The following is a 21,050-nucleotide window of genomic DNA, read 5'->3' as shown; positions in this document are numbered from 1 at the left end:
CCAGCCGCATGCCCTTCAAGACCTCAGCCAACCTGTGCTCACAACCACAGCCTGACTGCTGCGCCCCGGGTACTACAGATGGGGTACCTATGGGACCTACCTGGCCCTGCGCAGGTAGGTGTCTTGTGCCACCCAACAGGGCTCCCCTGATGAAGTGCTGGGTCGGCATGCCACCGTCTCTGGATCCGTGAACTTGGCGACCTCATGCATTTCCTGACAGGGAGTGACCGAGGCCGTCTCCCTAAGTGCCACGGACTTGGTTCTGAAGTCAACATACCTGCCTCCTGCATCTGGCACATGCTCAGTGTGCAGAGGAAATAAATCAGGTTTAATTAATTAAGGACAGATGTCCCTCATGCTGATCTCATGGTAAACAAATCTGAGAGCAGACTGACAAGCTCGACGCATGTACAAGGCACATCCTGGGCCCCTCCCCTCCCCCACTGCCACAGGAAGGACAACTACTTGGGGTGGGAAAGGAGAGGCTTTAGGATCAGGCTGGGCCCACGAAGATTGTGTGGGGTGGTCGCAAGTCCTTATCTGAGGCTCCTAAACAGCCATAAATTGGGGAGTCTCAGGTGAGGGAGGGGGGTCTGCCCTTCCCCTCAAGGGAGCTACTCACCACCTGGCAGGTCTGCAGGCCTCTAAGGCACAGACTGGTTGTGTGTGTGTGTGTCCTGCACCCCACACTCAGGGTAAGGAGCAGGTCGGGGGGGCTCACGTGGGGCCCGACTAGGAGAAAGTGGAGGTAGCAGAAGGCAGAAGAAAGTAAGCCATCACTTCCATTCCATCCCTCTGGAAAGTCCAACAGGGGTTGTAGGTGTGATAAGGATCCAGAATGTTGGATGGGAATCTGGTTCCGAACAGATCTGTTGGGCACCTCAAGGCTTGAAAACACTTTCTTTACCCGAGCCTGGCCTGGCACGCCTGTGATCACATGTCGTGGAAGTGGAGTTACATGGAACGAGTGTCAGGACAGTGAGTGCTCAGAGAATGCAGCCTTCGGGGGGGGGGGGGGCTCCCAAAGCCTAACCCCAAAGTCCTAGCCCCTCTGCCACCAGCACCAGCACCACTGGGTCTATTGGCCACAGCACCTGGCTGCTTGGTCTCTGAACACAGCAGCGGCAGCACAGTGCCCTTGGCTCTCCCAGCTGCAAGGTCAGTCCTTCAAGTTGCTCCCAGAAACACTGGTTGCTTGGGGCAAGGCCTTCCGGTCCAAGCTCAGTGCTCAATCCTGCCTGGGATGGCTGCCTGAAGCCTTAAAGAAAATAGAGATGCAGCATCAAGATGCAGGAGGGCCGGATGCCTGGCCGGTAAGGCCCAGGAGGGGCTGAGATCTCTGGGGAGGCTGGGAGGGATGACCCATGGTCTGGCCATTCATCTCCACACTCAGGTGCCAGTCCCACCGGGAGGTTCCTCCCTGGCCCAGCAAAGTTCTGGCCCCAGGCAGGCTGGTTCGAGGTTAAGGCACTTGGCCCTGAGGAAGAGGATGTTTCTCCACATGGAGCCAGCCCTGCACTTGAGACAGCTCTTCCAGCCTTCCTGGTGGAGCCTTTCCCACCAGGGCCCTGGGCGGGGGCTGCTTCCTCTGGGTTCCTGGGAGCTAGTTCAGCTGCTCATACCCTGGTTTTTTCCTGTACAAGCAGAAGTGCTGGATGAAGAAGACAATGTCGAAGATGATGGAGAAGATGCCAAGTCCAAACTTGGTTGGGTCTCCAAAGATCAGGGTCCACTGGTCTGTAATAGCCAGAGGGGATGGGATTGGTTTCAGTTTTAGGCTGGCAGCTTCTGATGTAGCTGGAGTACGTGGGGCTGGAGGGGGGGGGGGGGGGGGGTCGGGGGGGGGGTTTGAAGTGTCTCCCCCCCCCCACCCCGTTCCAGGAAACCACACATCCTCCAGCTACCAGAGCCCCCAGGATTGGCTAGGGAATTCCCCCCCCCGGGGAGGGCGTGGCCTCCAGGAAGCCCCGCCCAGCCTGTGCCTCCAGCCCACCCACCGACTCACCGTTGTTGTAGGACTGGAGGAACATCTGGAGGAGGCTGAAGCTGCCCCCGGTGAAGTCCAGTAGCACGTTGCCAATGCTCCAGCCTTCGGTGCTTTTGTAGTGAAAGTTCATGTAGGCCTGGGCCAGACACACAGACAGACAGACAGGAGGCGGTGAGGGGGCTGGGTGGTGGCCTCCAGCCCCTTGTGACCGCCGCTCCAAACAAGAGTGGCTCTCATTCCTCCTCCTCATGTGCCTGGACCTCGACGCTGAGAAACACAAAGACCTTTGGGCTCTGACAAGCCTTGGCTGAGGGCGCGGTGTGGGCGGGTCCTGGGGGGTCTCATCTGGGTGCTCGGCAACCAGAGCCCCCCTCCCCCCAGCCCTGCACCTCCCAACTCCGGCAGAGGGAGGGGGAGATGCTGCCTCTCAGGCTTCTCCCTCCCCATCCTGGCTTTCCAGTTACTCTCAATTTCTCGCTTTCAAATGGAGATTCTTCCCAAACTCAGCCGGGACTTCGTGCTGCGCTTACAAACACGGTGCCGGGGAGTCTGACTGCCTGGTTTGGAATCATAATTCCACCATCACAGCTACCTTACCCTGGGAGAGTTATGTGCGTTCTCCCGGCATCAGGCTCCCCATCTTAACGCCCTCCTTAGCCCTGATTGGGCTCTGGAGCCTCTGCCTCGGGCTCCCCAGGTCCATCCACTTGGACATCACCCCTCTTCCTGCTGCCAATGCCCCACATCCCTTCTCCAATGCCAGGACCCTCCGGGCTTCTCTGACTGGTGTGACCTCCCCTCCCACCACCTGGAGGGGTGGCTTGGTCTTCACAGTGGCCTTCTCCTAGGGAGACACCTGTCGGGTCCCCTTCTCTGTCCTCTCCCACCCTCTTCTGTACCTGCAGCCACCTCTCCAGTCCTGGATGATTCCAAACACCTCTAACTGGGGCTCCTGCCTCCCAGGCTTCCCAGGCCCAAGCCTTCTGACACTCAGGTCCCACTTTGCCCAAGACCTTCCCCTGCTCTGAAGCCTCTTTCCCAAGCGCCCTGGGACCTGGCCCCACGTTCCTGGCTTCCATACCGCTCTGCCAGCAAGGTCTCCTCACTGCCCCCAGTTTCTCCGAGCCTGCAGCGCTGCCTCCTCTCTTGTCCACAGGACAGAGTCCTGCGCCTCCTTACGGGTATGGCTCTGTTTCCATGTCCTCCAGGGGGCTGGCCCTGGGTCTGCCCAAAGTACCATCCTTCATGAGCCCATGGAGTACAAGGTTCCTGCGCCCGGCAAGCTGAAAAGGGGCTTCCGCACTGGGAATGGGGTGAGTTCAACAAGGCTCTAGATTCCTGCGCAGAGCCTGCAGCTGCAGTTCCTGCATACCGGACCCTGTCCGGGCCACTCTGCCTGTGGGGGACGCTGCATTCGACTGTCAGTCTCCGGCTCCGAACGAGACTAAGGACTCGAGGGAGGGTGCTGAGGACCCACAAGGAGAACCCTGGCTGGTGGTGGGTGCCCCTTCCTGCCTTCTCTTCCTCCGGATCCCGCTGTGGCTTGGCAGGGATGTCAGCTGGTGGTAACTGGCAGGAGCCGTGGTGGGGTGAGGGGCAGAACTGAAGCCATTAGAAAGGTGGGGATGGGGGAGATGGGAGCAACCTGCTTGACCTGGACTCTCAGAGCTGAGCATGAACTCAGAAAAGCCTCGACCAAGTTCCCAGAGGGATTCCTGGCCCCAAGGAAGGGCAGGCAGGGGTCATGGTTAGATTCGGGCCAGGCCCCGCACCCACTGGGTTTCACTGGCTTTCTCCTTGTAACTTTCTGCCCACATTTCCTCGCCCCCAACAGAAGCTGCCCCACAGGAGCTGGGTCCAGGGTTGGCATCTCATCCCTCTCATGCTAACGGCTGCGGGAAAAGGCAGGTGGCCCCTGGAGGTACCTGCGGGAAATACTTGATCAGCGTCACCGCCAGCTTGATGTAAGAGAAGCAGAAGAGAAACTGCAGCCATGTGATGGACCCGACTGCGGCCACGATCAAGGCGGCGAGGGTGAAGAGCCAGGAGAGCACCAGGAAGCTGATGGCGGGCCAGGACACGCGCTGGTTGCCTCGCTGAAGACGAGACAGGGCGAAGGGGGGGAGGTGGGTGGGGTGGGGATGGAGCACAGAGAGTCCGGCACCAACCACATCTTGTCACTATCGGGGTCTCCGGTTCCGTCCTTCGTGGACTGGCAGAGCCCATTTGCTGCTTATTCCCATGCTGCAGAACTGGGTCCCTCTCAGAGCCCCCCAGGAGCAACGGGTGCTGGGGACATAGCCCTGATCTTGCTGGAGGCTTGGCACCTCATCCTGACCCAGGCTCCTTCCAGGACCCGAGGGAGCCTGATTGTCTCTGGAGTCTGCCCCTTCCCTACTTTTCCCCAAAGCAGGCCTCCCTCATCTAACCTTCTTAGCAAAGGGTAAGAAACCTAGAAAGTGGCCGCCATGCTTGTGGGAAGGGAGCTCCCCAAGGGAAGTGGTGCATCCACAAGGAAGTGAAAGAAAAGCGGCATCAGTGACGCCCTGAAACCGCAAGTAACCAACGCGGCCCTTCCTCACTGAGACAGAGGACAGCCCTCCAGCAACGCAAGGCCTGGCTCCTCAACCCAGCCCTCCAGACCCCTCAGGACCTCTCCTGCTTCCCCCATTGGCACCCCGGCCACATCCACCACTTCCTCTTGCTGCTCCCTGGCCTTCACAGTTCTGTCCCCCAGCTGGGGTGCCCCGCCCTGGCCCTCTTCCCCATCCCCGTGGGAAACTCACTCATCCCATGGACCACACCGCACTCATCCCAGGGACCACAGCTCAGGACCATTTCCTTGATGCCCTCCTCCCCCTTCCTCCCTGGCTGGGCTGGGGTGGTTCTGCGCAGCTCTCGGCCTGCTGGGTTGTCATCACTTCCCTGTCTGTCACCGCAGACCTGGGCAGCCTGAGGGCCTGGGCTCATGGGGTGTTCCCGGGGCCCAGCCTATTCTCCACACCCCAGGACGCAGGTGTGAGTCAACGCACACACTTCCCTTCTGGGGGTTTCTGTGTCTTCTCTACGAAGGCAGGGATGGGGTCGGGGGTGGGGGCGCTGGCCCGGGCGGCCCGAGGAGAGGCAGGGGCCAGGGTCACTGCTCACCTCATACAAGCAGCACTGCACCAGGACAACCAGGGTGAGGGCGACCGCGTGCAGGCTGAAGAAGACGTCGTTACTGACCACGGGGTTCACGCCATTGGGGTATTTGAGGAGAAACTGCTCCTGTTTGGGGGTGGGGAGAAGTTAGAGGGTGCGGGTGGCCAGGCCTCCGGACAGCCTGGGCCGGGCCGTGGGGGGCGGGAGCGCCGTACCTTGATGTAGGGCACCCAGAGGAGGCCGATGTTGAACACGCTGTAGGCCACGAAGCCCATCAGGTTCAGGGCCACGAAGTCGAAGCTCAGACCAACGACACTGGGGCCCCGAGGTGTGTGTGGGGGGAACAGAAAGACGAAGCAGGGCAGGGGTGAGACTGGGGGCTGCAGGGGACAGAGCTCCCAGCACATGAGAAGGAGGGCCTGGCTCCCCCAAGGAGGGCAGGGTCTTCGGGTCCCTCCCCCAGGCCAGCTCGGAGGCCACCCACTCCCACCCTCCTAAGAACCCCTGCCTCCCCCCAGAGACTTCTCCTGCCTCAAGTCCCAGCCCCACACTGAAGCCTGGAGGCCTCCTGCAGAGAAAAAGAGCACTGTGCCTCCCTCCGCCCCCCCCCTCCCCCGGCCGCCCCTAGTGGGGAGCTGGTGTCCTTGCTGCAAGAAGGTGCACGCCTGGGCCCTCTGTCCTTAAAATCAACCTGGGTCTCCTGCATGGGAGCACAACCTGACACTAATTCCTCCAGGGCTGGGTGCACCAGGAGCACGGCAGATTCCAGTGGACGCCCCTGCCCCGCAACCAGCCCCTTCTCCATTTCACTGAGAAGCCCTCCAAGGGAGGGCTGACTTGGGCGAGGGACCAAATGCCCTCCACTGCAAGTCCTCCACAGGCTCTTAGAACTTTCACAGTGGACCCCTTTCTAGAAAGGGCAGGAAGAGAGAAGAGCAGAGGGACAAGTCGGAGCCCACCCTGCCTACAGCCTTGCCGGAAGGCCCCCATCCTACCAGCCCCCAGGGAACCTGCGCGGAGAGCTCCACGGGTTACCTTTTCCGCCTCCAGTTGGTGATGACCTGAGGGTAGAAGGAGACGGACCAGGCCACAAAGTAGATCCAGCCAATCACCTGGTTTATGATGCTTAAGATGTGGCTGTGGATCACCGAGAAAAGTATCCTTGGGCTGCAAAGAAAATTGGGACCGAGGTAAGCCGAGGCTGGGCTTCTGAAGGAAACCCCACTGGCTCCCTTCTCATGATGCAGGGCGCACGTGGATGGCGGCCAGTCTACCTGGTCTGGTTGGAATGATTTCCATGCAGATAAACAGTGACTTGTCCCACATCTTGAGAGGTCACTTGAAAAGAGGAATTTGTCACTCCGGGAGGCACTACAACCTGTTAGGAAAACTGAATTAGATCCAGCATCGTGTGGTTACTGGGACCTGAGTGAGTGTCCAGCTCCACACGCACTAAGGAATGGAGGGTCAGACCATACACAGCCCCTGCCCTCCAGGAGCTTCCTAACAGACAGAGCAATCGGCAATCGGCCCATTTGTGATTGGAGCAATCAGCCAAGCGGGGCCCCTGCACCTGTTAGACTTCCTGAGCAGAAGGTGGGGGGGGGGCTCTCCCTCTCACTAGCTCTGCATTCCTGTGCCAATTATTTGAGCTCTGATCTCAGGTTGCTCATCTGTACGTGGGGATCACACAGGCATCCAGCTTACAGGGCTGCTCTGAATGACACACGTCCAAAAAGCTTACAGCACCAAGCAAGCTGGGAGAAGCTTCCCATCATTGCTACCCTACGACGACCGCTAGAGCCTCTGCTTCTGTCACGATGGGCGGCTCCTCCAGATCCACAGAAGGAGGTCTGCCCCTCTCCCAGCCTGGTGGCGAAGCGACAGAACAGAAAAGGTGCGCACGCCAGCCCCCCAGCGGGGTGAACGTTCTCACTGGCATTTCTGCCCAAGAGTCACTGAAAGCTCTGCTCCAAGAAATGGCACTTGGAGGCCTGCCCGCAGCATCTGACCTTCCAGTCACGCCTCCTGCTGCTCTCACATCCCCGGAGTGTGGCAGGGAGCAGGATGACACCTTCCCCGAACCACACTGTCCGCCCCGCCCCCATCTCTTTGGTGCCTGGACGATGCTCTGGGCCCTACCGGCCCCCCATAGTGTGCGGATGTGTCTCACAGGATTACAGTGGCCCCTTCATGCTCCTTTGAACACGGTCTTTTTGCTCTTATCCCCAGCAATCAGGGGGCTTTGGCAAGACAATTGAAATGGTGTAAGTGGCTGCTGTAAAGCCTGGGATCCAATTTGTGGCCGGGGTCTTGTGAGTTACATGCTCCCGACACATACTAACCACCTTGGCTCTTTTATTCTCCCATCCTCATTTGTTCTTATTTTTAGCAGATTTTCCTGGCAATGTTGTTTGCCTGTTTCCAAGGGGCCACCAAGGCCTTTCTGAAATTGGGTAGGAGGAAAATTGGTCAAATGGCATTGACTGATACAAGGCAGAATGAAATCCTAACTGTGGTTAGCTTTTTTAAAGAAATCAATAAACTTAATTCTTTAGAGTACTTTTAGGTCTACAGCAAAATTTACTGCTATTTCCTTACTGAGTACTTTCTTTTTATGTGCCTGGCTCAATCCTAGACATTTTATACTTGTTACTGCTTTTAAATTCTCGAAGCCCCGATGAGGAGAACTTCATTATTAACTGTCCTCAGGTGAGAAAACTGAGATGTGTTGGGTGAAGCACCTTGCCTGGGGCTCACAGGTTGGTCTCCTAGACTGCCTGAACCCCCACTTCTTTTTTTCTCCCATCTTTTTTTTTTTGTCTTTTTGCCATTTCTTGGGCTGCTCCCGTGGCATATGGAGGTTCCCAGGCTAGGGGTCTAATTGGAGCTGTAGCTGCCGGCCTACACCACAGCTCACGGCAATGCCAGATCGTCAACCCACTGAACAAGGGCAGGGATCGAACCTGCAACCTCATGATTCCTAGTCAGATTCGTTAACCACCACGCCACGATGGGAACGCCTCTTTTTTTTTTTTTTTTGGCCACACCTGCAGCATGTGGAAGTGACCTGAGCCACTGCAGTGACAGTGCTGGATCCTTAACTTACTAAGCCGCAAGAGAACTCCATGACCCCCAAATTCTAACCAGTGGTTTCCAAAGGCACAGGAGTGGTTCGAGATGGGGGGAGGCCGAGGGAGGCATGAGTGTGAAAAGCGGGCTGGTGCCCATACAGTTCATTCTATAAATGGATCTGCCACCATCACACTAGTTTTTTTTTTAATTGAACCGTATGTGCAGAAAGGTGCACCCAGATTAAGAAATGGAACATTTCCAGACCCCAGGAGCTGTGTGCTGTTCCCTTTGGGGTCACAGGTGATCTTAAGGGAAATTGCTCTTCTAACACCACAGATTTGCTTTTGTCTATGTCTGACTTTACACACAAAGAATCACAGGATTTTATTATTTATTTATTTATTTTAATTTTTTTGTCTTTTTGCCATTTCTAGGGCTGCTCCCGAGGCATATGGAGGTTCCCAGGCCAGGGGTCGAATCGGAGCTATAGCCTCCGGCCTACACCAGAGCCACAGCAACGCGGGATCCGAGCCACGTCTGCAACCTACACCACAGCTCACGGCAACGCCGGATCGTTAACCCACTGAGCAAGGGCAGGGACCGAACCCGCAACCTCATGGTTCCTAGTCGGATTCGTTAACCACTGCTCCATGACGGGAACTCCAATCACAGGATTTTAAAAGATAATACTTTCACTTAGCTGTTTGGGCATTAAACTAAGTGATCGGCATCCATTCTTCAGTCTAGATTTGATCTCGGAGGGCTGAGTGCCGTAACCCGGTGTTAGAACCAATGGCTTTTCTTACCTTGCAGCAGGCCTCACATCCCGGGGCAGGGGGAGGTTGTGGGAAAGGGCCTTATTTAACGAGGTGTGGGGTTCACTGGGGGTCAGATGAGACTCCCCTCTCACACAGGTCCTTTTAGGTAGACACCCTTTATTATTATTTTTTTTTTGGCTTTTTTAGGGCCACATCCATGGTGTATGGAAGTTCCAAGGCTAGGGATCGAATCCGAGCTACAGCTGCCAGCCCACACCACAGCCACAGCAATGGGGGAATCCAAGCCTCCTCTGCATCCTACACCACAGCTCACGGCAACGCTGGATCCTTAAGCCACTGAGTGAGGCCAGGCATTGAACGCGCATCCTGGGATACTAGTCAGGTTTGTTTCCGCTGCGCCACCACGGGAACTCCCTAGGTAGACCCTCTACCTGATCAGGTGTCAATACGGTTTGCTTGCCCAGGGGCTCAGAGCTGATTTGCGCCCAGTTTTACAGCCATACGGGGCCTCGCACCCAGCTTATGGCTATCAATTTCATCCCTGTGTTTATCTTGTCTGGTTTTTTCCTTCCCTTACTGATTTTTGTTTTATTTTATCAAGTTGATCAGTAAGTCGCTCAGATCCTTGGTAAGATGGAAGCAGGGTATGTATTAATAGATAAATGCATAAAGGATAAGAATAGTTATCACGATTATACCAGACAGCCTCTAACACTGGTTTTTGGAAATAACACACAACCAGTGGAATCACAGAAAACTGCTTTGCAAACTTTTATGTGGACCCAAATTATCTTGCTTACATGCAGATTTTTTCTTTTTTTTTTTTTTTTGCTGAGCCCAAGATATGTGCAAGTTCCTGAGCCAGGGATCGAGGTGGTGCCATAGCAGCCACCCAAGCCACAGTAGTGACAATGCTGGATCCTTAACCTTCTGTGCCACCAGGGAACTCCTCTAAAAAGCTGTGGGGGGATGGATAAATTAGGAGTTTGGGATTAACATACACACACTTCTATATATAAAATAACCAACAAGGACCTACTGTATAGCACAGGGAACTAGACTCAATATTTTCTAATAACTTGAAAAGGAAGAGAATCTGAAAAATATTTTTTATATATATACATAATATATAAAAATATTATGTATATATATATATATACACACACACACCCTGTATCATTATGCTGTACACTTGCAACTAACACAACATTGTAAATCAACTATACTTAAAAAAATAAAAGAAAATAAAAGGTTTTAAAGCAGGTCCATGAATGCTCTTGGAGTAGCCAGGTCTTAGAAAACCATCTTAAGAATTTCTTCTAGGAGTTTCTGTTGTGGTGCAGCGGAAATGAACCTGACTAGGAACCATGAGGCTGTAGGTTCGATCCCTTAATCCTTGGGTTAAGGATCCGGCGTTGCTGTGAGCTGTGGTGCAAGCTGCAGGCATGGTTCGGATCCTGCGTTGCTGTGGCTCTGGCGCAGGCCCGCAGCTGTAGGTCTGATTTGACTCCTAGCCTGGGAATCTCCATATGCTGTGGGTGGGGCCCTAAAAAGCAAAAAAAAAAAAAAAAAAAAGAATTTCTTCTATATCCTCTGAACCATTTCTGCCTTAGATTTCTTACCATCACCTTCCTAATTCCATCTATCTGGCACAAAATACTGATCTTCAAGAAGACTAATAAACCCCAAATCAGAGATTTCCAGACTAACGTGACAGAAGCATCCCTCGGTATAAAAACAAGGTGGCCTGGTTCCACAGACACTTAGTTAAAATGTGTCTTGTCACCCCGTAGTTCTCTACCCATCCATGAAGATTCATTACTTACTTCATCAGGGAGCTGAAGGATAGTAACGTTTTTCGAACGAAATGTGATTTCAAAAGTGATCACCAGGGTTGCGTTTAAAGGGCGCCTGCGGATCAGAAAGACACCGTATGCTATCAATATCACTTACATGTGGAGTCTAAACTATGGCACACATGATCTATCTACACAACAGAAACAGATCATGGACACGGGGGACAGACTTATGTTTTCTGGGGGAGGGGGAGGGCGTGGGATGGACTCAGAGTCTGGAGTTAGCAGGTGCAAACTCCTGCACTTGGAGTGGAGAAGCAATGAGGCCCTCCTGCACAGCACAGGGAACTATCCAATCACTCGTGACGGAACTGGACGGAGGATACTGCCAGAAAAACAACGTACATATATGTATATGTATAAATGGGTCACTTTGCTGTACAGCAGAAATTGGCCCAACATTGTAAAGCAACTACCATAAAAAGCAAGCAAGCAAATAACGAAGGAGGCCTGTGGAGGATAAGAGTTGGTTACTGCTGAGAATTGGGATCCTGACCAGCCCTCCTGATGTCACAGCGGGGTCTGTCCTTTCTCAAGCGATTAGGGTGAGGTAATGCTTTGTGCCTGGCCCTGGGAGGCCGAGAACCCCTCTCCGCCCCGCTTTTTAGGAGTTTTCTGGGGCTGGGTGAGAACACGAGGAGGTGGGAGACTAGCAGTGAGCGGCACACGAGGGGTCCAGAGGCCGAGAGGACTGTGTCATCTGCTCTGGTGGGCGAGGCTTCCGAGAGGGGTTGGGTAGCAGGGAACAAGGCCCCAGAAAGCAGTAGATGCGTCTGAGTGGGAGCAGCCCGTGGGGGGCTCACGTCTGGGCTAAGAGGCCTGGGGTTAATTTGGAAGGTGGTGGAAAGCCGCTCGAGGACTCTGCAGAGGGGAGAGTTGGGTGAGGGAGTGATGTGCTGGATTTAAGGTGTCGACGTGCAGAGGTGGCAGGAGCTGGGGAAGGAACGCAGGTCTGTAGGGAGCTTTGGTTTGAGATCAGACCTCCCAGGAGAGGTGAGGAAAAGGAAGAAGAGTAAAGAGAAAAAAAACCCCAGGGTTCTGGATCTTCATCTCGGGGGGAATCCTCAAGGCTGGGAGGCAAGAGTAGGGGCAAAGCAGGGAAGGATACAGAAAGGCACAGCCTGGACAAGGTCGGCATCCTTGTGCAAGAGCCAGCAGAGGGCAGCGATGGGACCCTCAGACAAGGCTGAGCAGACGTGCTGCACATGGGGGCCAACCCGTGCAGGTGGATGTGACCTCAGAAGCGCTGCTGAGGGACTCAGCTCCTGCTGCCAACCTTCAGGGCTCTCTTTGAATACTGAGAGCTGCGGAAAGGGCCACTCTGCAGTCTGGCCTCAATTGCTGATCCCTCAAGGACTCTTCTCAGCTGGGGCAAAGGCTCAGGTATCTGGGGAGAAGCCCCCTTCCTCCTCCTCCCACTGGAAACAAGGACTCAGCGGATGGGGGAGAGAGGCTCTGGGAGCTCCATCTGCAGAGCAGGCCCGGCACCCTTCCCTCCCTGGCTTGTCTTACAGTGAAGAGTCAAGGATGCCACACTTGCAACGTGAACAGGGGCTAGGGGGCAGCCCCGACCCAGCCGTGGGGTGAACCAGCTGGGCTGAGGACAGAGCTGGGCTCAGGAACTTACGGAAGGGAGATGCTGACGCTGGTGGAACTTCCGTTTTCCAGCTTCACAGAGGGAGGAACGGTGAAGTCGACTGCTGACTCTGCAACGACCCAAATCAAGGACATGAGTCATTAGGTCAGAGAAGTCGGGCCTAGGAGATGCCTAACAGCCTCCATCCCCTAGGCGCACAGCAGGAGGTTCTGAGGCTGAGTATGTGCTGGGACTGGAAGTGGCCGAATTATGCTGCGCTTTCCCCTGCTGCTGCCAGAGACGGAGGAAGGCAGAGGCTTGAGCAGGAGATGCTGTAGCTTCCTCCTCCCATACTGAGGGGCTCCGAGGGTCTGCAGGAGTCACTCAGCAAGAGAAACCATGGAGCGTAAAAATTGGTCACAAAGGAATTCAAGACATGAGCTGGGACTGGAACACGAGGGCTTAGACCACCTCTGCAGACGGAAAGCCCAAAGGTTTCCTCTGTTCGTGGAGCTGAAACGGCCCTGCCGAACAGGTCCAGCCCCTTCCTGGAGTCTCAGAGAGACACCTGGGCCCAGCTAACCTGTTTCTACTCCTTCGGGCTCCGGCACAAACGCAGCTTACCCGGTTCATTCACTGATCCCCTCCTGGAGGCTGACTCTACTGGGCACTTGGGGGAGACCAGGGAACAGCATACACTGTTTCACTACCAGGGATTTCCTCCTGACGTTGAGGTGTTAACTCGGGAGGAGGTGGACAGATAGGCCTCTGGGGTGAGGGAGGAAGAGGGTTTGGGAGGCCAGAGACTCCAGGGTAAGTTGGCCTCAGAACAGGAGTGAGTTAGCTCCTCTCTGACCTCTCCCTGTGTTCTCCGGGCAGCCCGGCCCCAGCCTGCCCCCTCTCCAGGGGTGCCTGATGCCCCAGGCACATGTCTGCTTCACCTCCCTCGCCTGAGGGCCTTCAGGGCGATCAGGAGTCTAGGCTGGACTGGGAAGGGGCCCCACAGGCGAACGCAGGAGCTCAGTTTGATGAAGATGGTCCTTGTGGGCAGAGTGGCTACAGGCAGGGCCCAGGTCTCCCTCCCCAGACCTCTCAGAGGCAGAAGATGAGCTGAATTTTTAGGTGCTCAAGTTGGAATTTGTAGATGCTCAAGTTAAAACTTGCCTCATTCGACCTCCACTGTCTGAGTTCCTGTCTCAAGCATCCTCCCTGGCCGTTTCTCTCCCTCTACCTGGACACCTTGTGGGGCGAGTAACCTCCTCTCCTCCAAGGGAACCCGCCAGCCTGGAACTTGTACTCTGGTGCCTGGCTCTGCCACCCAGGACCTCTCGGACCCTACCCAAAGCAGCAAGGGAGACGCAGGCTCTGTCCTGTGTCTGCAAGTCTCTAAGCTGATTTCCAAAGTCTGTTGTCCTCAGTTCCCACCCTGGCCCTTGTGGAGGCCAAGCTGCTCAGAGCAGGGCAAGATGCAGCCCCCTTAGGTGCAGCCTCGGGGCCTGGAGGCAGCCCTGCCCCTCCTTGTTCACACGCACCCCACTGATATCAGACTGAGGCTCTGTTCTGGGTTGCTTAGCATGGGCAGAAGGACTTAAAGGCCCCTGCTGCTACTTTTTTTTTTTTTTTTTGGCTTTTTGCTATTTCTTTGGGCTGCTCCCGCGGCATATAGAGGTTCCCAGGCTAGGGGTCTAATTGGAGCTATAGCCACTGGCCTACGCGAGAGCCACAGCAATGCGGGATCCGAGCCGCGTCTGCAACCTACACCACAGCTCACGGCAACAACGGATCGTTAACCCACTGAGCAAGGGCAGGGACCGAACCCACAACCTCATGGTTCCTAGTCGGATTCGTTAACCACTGCGCCACGACAGGAACTCCTGCTGCTACTTTCTACCTAGAGCTGAGGACATCATATAAGCAAGACTTTGCTCAGGACCAGGATACTGAAAGTGATGCTACGCAGCCACCTACATTCGGGATCCCTGGGGCTTGCCTGGGATTGCGGTCAGGGTGAGTGGGACATCCCCGTGGCCTTGGCTCTTCCAGTCCTTGCCTTTTAAGAGGAGGCTGTGACCGTCAAAGGACCAAATTAGGGAAGGTTCACTTCTCCTTCACTTTGGCCACTGAAGATGGCAGCGCACAGCAGCTGAGAGACTGGGCTGTGCACCCCGGCTCTGTCTCTTCCTAGCTGTGTGACTAAGGGTAAGGTACTTAACCTCTCTGAGCCTCCGTCAATTCACCTGTGAAATGGGGAGCAGAGAACTACCTCCTTCGTAGGGGTGCTGTGAAGACAAGGCAGGATGTTTGTGACGCAATTTCCAGGGGGCCTGAGTGCAAAATAACTGCTGAGGACTATTCTCTCATCATGTAAACTCTGCAGGGCATTTTTTAGCCCAAGATGGGAGGGACTCAGGAAGCTGAGCTCCCAGAAAAGTACATTTTAAAGTTTGCTCCATGGAGTTCCCGTCGTGGCGCAGTGGTTAACGAATCCGACTAGGAACCATAAGGTTTCGGGTTCGGTCCCTGCCCTTGCTTAGTGGGTTAACGATCTGGCGTTGCCGTGAGCTGTGGTGTAGGTTGCAGACGCGGCTCGGATCCCGCGTTGCTGTGGCTCTGGCGTAGGCCGGTGGCTACAGCTCCGATTTGACCCCTAGCCTGGGAACTTCCATATGCCTCGGGAGCGGCCCAAAGAAATAGCAAAAAGACAAAAAAAAAAAAAAAAACCCAAAACAAAACAAAACCTGCATTACGATTTAAAAAATAAATAAATAAATAAATAAATAAAGTTTGCTCCTGGGGCAGGACTCTCTAAACACATCAGAATAACCAAATGAATCTTGATGAGACCACTCTAAGGTTCCCCTCAGGAGAGGCTGCTTTTTAACAAGTCGTCCTTATTGGCACCTCCTCCACTGTGGCCCCCCCCCCCCGCCGCGCACCCACCACTCTGCCACACTGTCAACTCCCACTCTCTAATTACTACAGCAGTGAGAGGCAGGCAGTGTGATTCCCATTTCTGAGCCAGGCTGACCTGGTCCAGAGCTCATGTCCTTGCCACTAGGTGGCAGCACCTCAAGATGTCACCCAAAGAAATGAGGGACCAAAAACTCTGAAGGGGAATGATCTAATTTAGGGTCCTCCATGACCACTCCCCAAAGCACAGACAAGTCAGGCACTACAGATATGAGGTCGGAAACCCGATTCCAATTACTTGATTTTATGGTGGCTCCTCCTACTCTTTTATGACATTCTATATCGCTGTACCAGTGATGAAAAGAAGCTGGAGTCCTATTTGGGACGCATCTTTGTTACTTTCTAGCCGTGTGACTTTGGGTAAGATTTTTACCCTCTCTGGATCTAAGTATGCCCTCTGTATAATTGAGGTGGTGATAGCTAGAGCCACTCCCCCCCAACCCCCAAGGCTATGCATTAACATTACTAATGGAGTTTGATTTAAAGCCAGCCAAGGAGTTCCTGCTGTGGCTCAGTGTAAGGACTGCTATCCAGGAGGACTTGGGTTCAATCCCTGGCTCTGCTCAGTGGGTTAAGGAGCTGGCATTGCCATGAGCTGTGGTGTCGGTCACAGACATGGCTGCGATCTGGAGTTGCTGTGGCTGTGGCGTAGGCCAGCAGCTGGAGCTCCGATTTGACCTCTAGCCTGGGAATGTCTATATGTCACAGGTGCAGCCCTAAAAAGCAAAATAAATAAATAAATAAATAAATAAAATAAAGCGGGCCAAGGGGCATGTGCACAATCTTGGGCATTAGACCCGGGGGATAGGATTCAGCAGCCCTGGGTGGGGCTCTGGCATCTTTACTGAGGAACACTGGGCTCCATGGTGTTCTTCCTTTCTTGGAAGAAACCTCTTCTTTCTCGGAAACTGCTTATCCACAACGTGTGACTCCCAAGTAACATGACTAACAAACCAGGAGGAGTTGATCAGATAAACATTTTCTCAGAGATTCCAGAGGCCAAATAAATGGAGTGGGACACCCACCGTGCATGGCTCTGGGGACGCTTCTGCAAGGGTGTGCCCTGTTTGAGCCAGGTTCATCTGGAAACTTTAGCCATGGGTTTAAAGGTGTATTTTGTTGTTTTTTTTCTTTCCACAGTCACACCTGTAGCATATGGAAGTTCCCAGGCACGGGGGCCAATCAAATGGGAGCTATGGCAGAGACCTAAGCCTCAGCCATGGCAACACTAGATCCGAGGCGCATCCATGACCTCACCTAAACTTGGGGCAAGGCCATACCCTTAACCCTGAGTGAGGCGAGGGACTGAACCTACATCCTCAGAGAGACAACCTTGGGTTAACTCGCTGAGCCACAATGGGAACTCCCGTATTTGATTTCTGACGACAGCCAAGCCGATGATCAAGATCCTGGGTCTGGTGTCCTTTGGAGGCTCTACACAGCTTTTCGTGGAAGGAATTTCAGCAATGTTTGGGCAGTGGAGAATTGATGGAATGACACAGAACTTCAAGGGCCTGCTCTGAAGTCAAGCCTTCCAAGGATGCCCAAACGCTAACATGTTTTTCAACAACCAGCTTGGATTCCACGAGGCCCCTACCCCTTCTGCGCCCTGTTCCTCAGTCCCTCTCTAGGGGAAGGGCTTTTCATCTTACCAGGGGATGTTGGGCAGGCTCCTCAGGGCTCCGTGCCTGGCAAACCAGGTGCAACAAGGTAGCCACCTTGCCTGCTTCTGCAGCATCTCCCAGGACCCATAACTCCCTCTTTGCAATTCACAGGGCAGGGCCACAAGCGCTTCTTTACAGCTATTATCCCAGATTTTCGGAGCTCCATTGTTTGATACTGGTGGTACAGAAAAGGCAATAGGAGACACCCCCCCCCCCCACCACCTTCCTGGGCAGAAGGCCAATTATTTGTGGAACCATCTGGCTCCTGGCAAAACTCCTGGACTCCAGACCTTGGTCTGCTCCACTACCTGGCCACCTGGGCAGGGGCAGGTGGACACATGCAGTCTGGATGGGCCTAAACCTTTGGTTGCAAAAACATTGGGCTACTTACTCCATTTCCCTCTTGACACAGCTGATAACACGTTTGTAAACTTACCACATTTCTCTATAAGCTTCAGGGGGGACAGGATAAAAATAACCAGCCACGTCCTTATCATGTTCCTCGATTTCAAAGAACTAGGACGAAAAACGAACAGCAAGAGAAGTTCAGGTTAAAGTCAGATCAGCTCAGCAACAAGTGGACACTATGTCATCGGGAACCATGGCACAGACAGTTCATAAAGGACTTTCACTTTACCCTGTGACCTCATGGCCTCTGCATCACCAGCTTGGAGAAGGGGACCCCGGGGAGGGCTTACCTTTCTCAGAAATGTGGGGAAATGGGCTCAGAGAGGCTAAGTGGGTTGGTTAAGGTTCCACTTTGAGGAAGTGAGCAAATTCTGAATTTCTCCCTCTTCAACTGCTTTGTGCAACCTAGTGAACAGAACGAAAGCATGCAGCCTTATTGGCTGGGTTTTTTTTTTTCAGAAGATATTAAACCTGTGGACAGATATTTGACTCTGTGAACCCACTAACCTTGAGGAAATGAACTGCATTCCCTATCCTGGGACCAGCATCAGTGGGTTAATGCTATATCAACTGACCCTTGAGTCAAACTTTTTCATTTTCCAAGTGTCACCTCTCCCAGACTGGCAGGGATCTCTCACGACAGGACCCAGTGAGGGACAAGCCCCAGATCAGCCATGGAGTGGCTTAGTGGTTAAGGGAGGGAGATGGGTTACCGGGTGCTTAAAGGTACAGGTGAACCACAGGTCAAGATGGGGCAGGTGAGCGAAATATCTGCCACTTAGTTTCTTTCTGCTGCCTCAGGTTCAGTGCTCAGACTGCAACCTCTTTATAGCCTCTGGGGATGCCTGCAAATTGTGAGAGGGTAGGAGAGGTCTGTGTGGAAATTTCTCTGCTCCCGCTCTGGTTTCAGTTTCCCCCAAAGACCTCAAAAGGTATCCTGATACTCCCCTCCCTCAAAAAAAAAAAAAAAAAAAACCTCCCTCTGAGTTCCTACTGTGGGTTAAGAATTCAACTGCAGGAGTTCCCGTCGTGGCGCAGTGGTTAACGAATCCGACTAGGAACCATGAGGTTGTGGGTTCGGTCCCTGCCCTTGCTCAGTGGGTTAACGATCCGGCGTTGCCGTGAGCTGTGGTGTAGGTCGCAGATGCGGCTCGGATCCCGAGTTGCTGTGGCTCTGGCGTAGGCCAGTGGCTACAGCTCCGATTCAACCCCTAGCCTGGGAACCTCCATATGCCGAGGGAGCGGCCCAAGAAATAGCAACAAAAAAGACAAAAAGACAAAAAAAAAAGAATCCAACTGCAGAAGCTTCGGTTGCTGCAGAGGTGGGGGTTCGATCCCCAGCCCCGGCAGTGAGTTAAAGGATCTGGTGCAGCTGTGGCCTGGATCCAGTCCCTGGATGGGGAAATGTCCATATGCCACAGTGCAGCCAATTAGAGTCTCCCTCATTGCTGCGTCCTGCCTGACCTCCACTCTCCTCGTCTCAACCCAGGGGCCTCTCTGCCTGCTACAGCTCCCCCTGATCATTGGGTCTTAGGAACTTTCCCACCTGCCGGCCCCCATTACCCCCTCCTTGGCCTCCTCTGGAGGCCTTGCCCTTGGCAAGGGATCCTCATCCTCTCTGCCCCTCTGCTTTCTGTACCCTGACTTTTGGGAAGTTGCTCTCCTGTGTACAGGGAATGACCTCCCTCTCATTCTTGCTACTCTCGGCTTTTCACACTTGCAGATGTATGTCCTCAAGTTTAGGATTCAGTTCCTTCCCCAGGGCAGAATCTGGGTTTTCCCTGAGAATTCAGATGCAGAATCAAGCCCAACCAGTTCCTCTCTCATTCCACAGGAGTGGAATGTGGGCTGAGGAACTCAAACACGTGGACGGCAAAAGTTCCCCGGCCCCGAAGGCTGACACACCTTGGAGGAAAACCATCATGACAGGTAGAAAGATATTGAGAGATATATGGTTTGATTAAAATGTTAGAAAAAGATTAGGTTAATAATTCTACACAAAAACTGGAGTTCCCTCGTGGCTCAGCAGGTTAAGGATCCGGTGTTGTCACTACTTCGGTCTCTGGTTACAGCTGTGGCGTGGGTTTGATCCCCGGCTGAGGAACTTCTGTATGCCGCTGGCACACTAGCCTCTGTGAACGCTACAAGGTAGAAATGGAGAATTTCACCACGATGGGCTGAGTCTGGCATATTGCTCTTCTAGCCTCACTCAGATGCCACCTCTTTTAAGAAGCCTCCCATTGCCAATCCCCTCCCAGGGGGCAACCTGTGGCAGCTGCACTTAGTCAGGTATCTGGTTAATTCTGTCACCTGTTCTACAATCTGGACCTCCCTGGATCTTCTCTTGGAGAAGTTAATACAAACAGTGGCAAAGAATGTGCCCCTTGGAGACAGACTTCACAGGTTTGAACCTGAGCTCCCTGTTTATTAGCTGTGTGGCTCTGGGTGCTACTTAACCTCCTCAAGCTTCAATTTCCTAAACTGAAAACACGGGCAGTGGGAACTAAGTCATAGGGCTTACATGAGATGAAACATTAAGCACGGTTTGTGGCCTTTTAATCAGCAGTATTAAAACTTCAAGGGGGTGGGTGTTGGTAAGGAAAAAAAGTTGAGAAACAATAAAGTAAATACAGCTGTTGCCCAGGGCGCCTAGCAAGCTCTCACAAAGCCTGGGTGTTGTTTTCTTCAATGTTGTTGAAACAGGCTGGGCCCAGTCGTCCTCCCTTTCTCTATCCTGAAAGCCCCGGAGGGCGGGGCCGGATCTCATCCTGCCCACTCTCCTGGAGCCAGGCTGGCACTTGAGCACCCTAAAAGGAGTTCGAAGTGGTCTTTTCAGCGTCTCACATCTGCAGAGCAATCTGCAAACTCCCAGACCCAGATTCAGGAGGCAACTAAGCAAAAGGCGGGGAAAGGGGCGCTAACCTGCACTGTAGAGCCTCCCAAAGCACCTCGGCAGCCTAGTGTCCCCTGCCTCCACTCGCTACCACCCGAGCCCTTCAATCTGGGGGCTGTCCGCGAGGCCGGGGCTGGCGGCAAGAGACAGAACCCCGGCGCAGCTAAGAGAGGCTGGAAGCGCGGCAGGCTGTCCAACTGGCTTGCTGTGCGAGTCTCTGGACCTCAGGGGGTGCGCCTGGGAAATGAGGGGGAGAGGCTTTCGGGGCCGCGCAGGCTCTCACCTGAGGTCCTCTAGCTTCAGAGGACCGGGTGCACTGGACGCAAGAGCGGCTCTCGACGGTACCCGCCTCTCTCCGCCGGCTTGACTTAACTGTGGGGCGGGCCAGAAGTCACCTGACCCGAGCCACCTGATTCACGGAGGCCAGATCTCGGCGCGATGCACCCTGGGAGCTGTAGTTTTTCCGCGTCTCAGAGCGACAATTAGGGGTTGGAGCGAAGCGGAGGAGCGCAGGCAACTCGGCAGGGATGGGGACTCGGGTACGTGGGAGGGTTTAGTCAGGGCCACAGAGGCTCTCTCATCCCCCAGCGCCTCTCGGTATCCCGAAGAACTTTGTTGAGCGAGGACAAAGCTTCACTCCAATTCGCAAATCTTCCTCTGCGGGGCGGGGCCCCTAGGTCCCGCCCTCCACCACGGCTCCG

The 21,050-nt window shown here is 54.2% G+C and overlaps 1 protein-coding gene and 1 long non-coding RNA gene across 4 annotated transcripts; one reads left to right on the top strand and one right to left on the bottom strand.

Moving 5' to 3' along the window:
- Window positions 1-307: 307 nt before the first annotated feature.
- CTNS (cystinosin, lysosomal cystine transporter) lies at window positions 308-21,006 on the bottom strand. 3 transcript variants are annotated; one of them, XM_047758767.1, is made up of 13 exons: window positions 20,633-21,006; window positions 17,747-17,861; window positions 17,485-17,564; window positions 12,466-12,544; window positions 10,809-10,893; window positions 6,403-6,506; window positions 6,164-6,295; window positions 5,344-5,443; window positions 5,135-5,254; window positions 3,913-4,083; window positions 2,006-2,123; window positions 1,623-1,737; window positions 308-1,258 (listed from the first exon to the last, which is right to left on the bottom strand). In XM_047758767.1, exons 3-13 carry the CDS (start codon window positions 17,543-17,545, stop codon window positions 1,222-1,224), a joined length of 1,122 nt encoding a protein of 373 aa, XP_047614723.1. In that variant the 5' UTR covers window positions 17,546-17,564; window positions 17,747-17,861; window positions 20,633-21,006; the 3' UTR covers window positions 308-1,221. The 3 variants fall into 3 exon arrangements, with proteins under 3 accessions (XP_047614723.1, XP_047614722.1, XP_047614724.1); XM_047758766.1 differs by lacking the exon at window positions 17,747-17,861; XM_047758768.1 differs by having other exon boundaries at window positions 308-1,737; window positions 20,633-21,005.
- On the top strand, window positions 1,886-7,690 carry LOC125115037 (uncharacterized). Its single transcript, XR_007131966.1, has 2 exons — window positions 1,886-3,300; window positions 3,822-7,690. It is a non-coding gene; the product is annotated as an uncharacterized LOC125115037 (long non-coding RNA).
- Window positions 21,007-21,050: the final 44 nt, after the last annotated feature.

This window comes from Phacochoerus africanus, chromosome 14, assembly GCF_016906955.1.
Source record: "Phacochoerus africanus isolate WHEZ1 chromosome 14, ROS_Pafr_v1, whole genome shotgun sequence".
Lineage (NCBI taxonomy): Eukaryota > Metazoa > Chordata > Mammalia > Artiodactyla > Suidae > Phacochoerus > Phacochoerus africanus.
Note: the sequence above shows the minus strand (reverse complement) of the source record. Positions and strands in the feature narration are given on the sequence as shown.

Excerpts from the sequence above, each read along its gene's own strand:
- CTNS (XM_047758767.1), bottom strand. The coding sequence starts at position 17,545 with ATGATAAGGACGTGGCTGGTTATTTTTATCCTGTCCCCCCTGAAGCTT. Across the intron at positions 6,507-10,808 it reads TCCTTCAGCTCCCTGATGAA|GTTGTAGTGCCTCCCGGAGT; the intron begins GTAAGTAATGAA and ends TTTTCCTAACAG. Across the intron at positions 2,124-3,912 it reads TGATCAAGTATTTCCCGCAG|GCCTACATGAACTTTCACTA; the intron begins GTACCTCCAGGG and ends TGTCTGGCCCAG.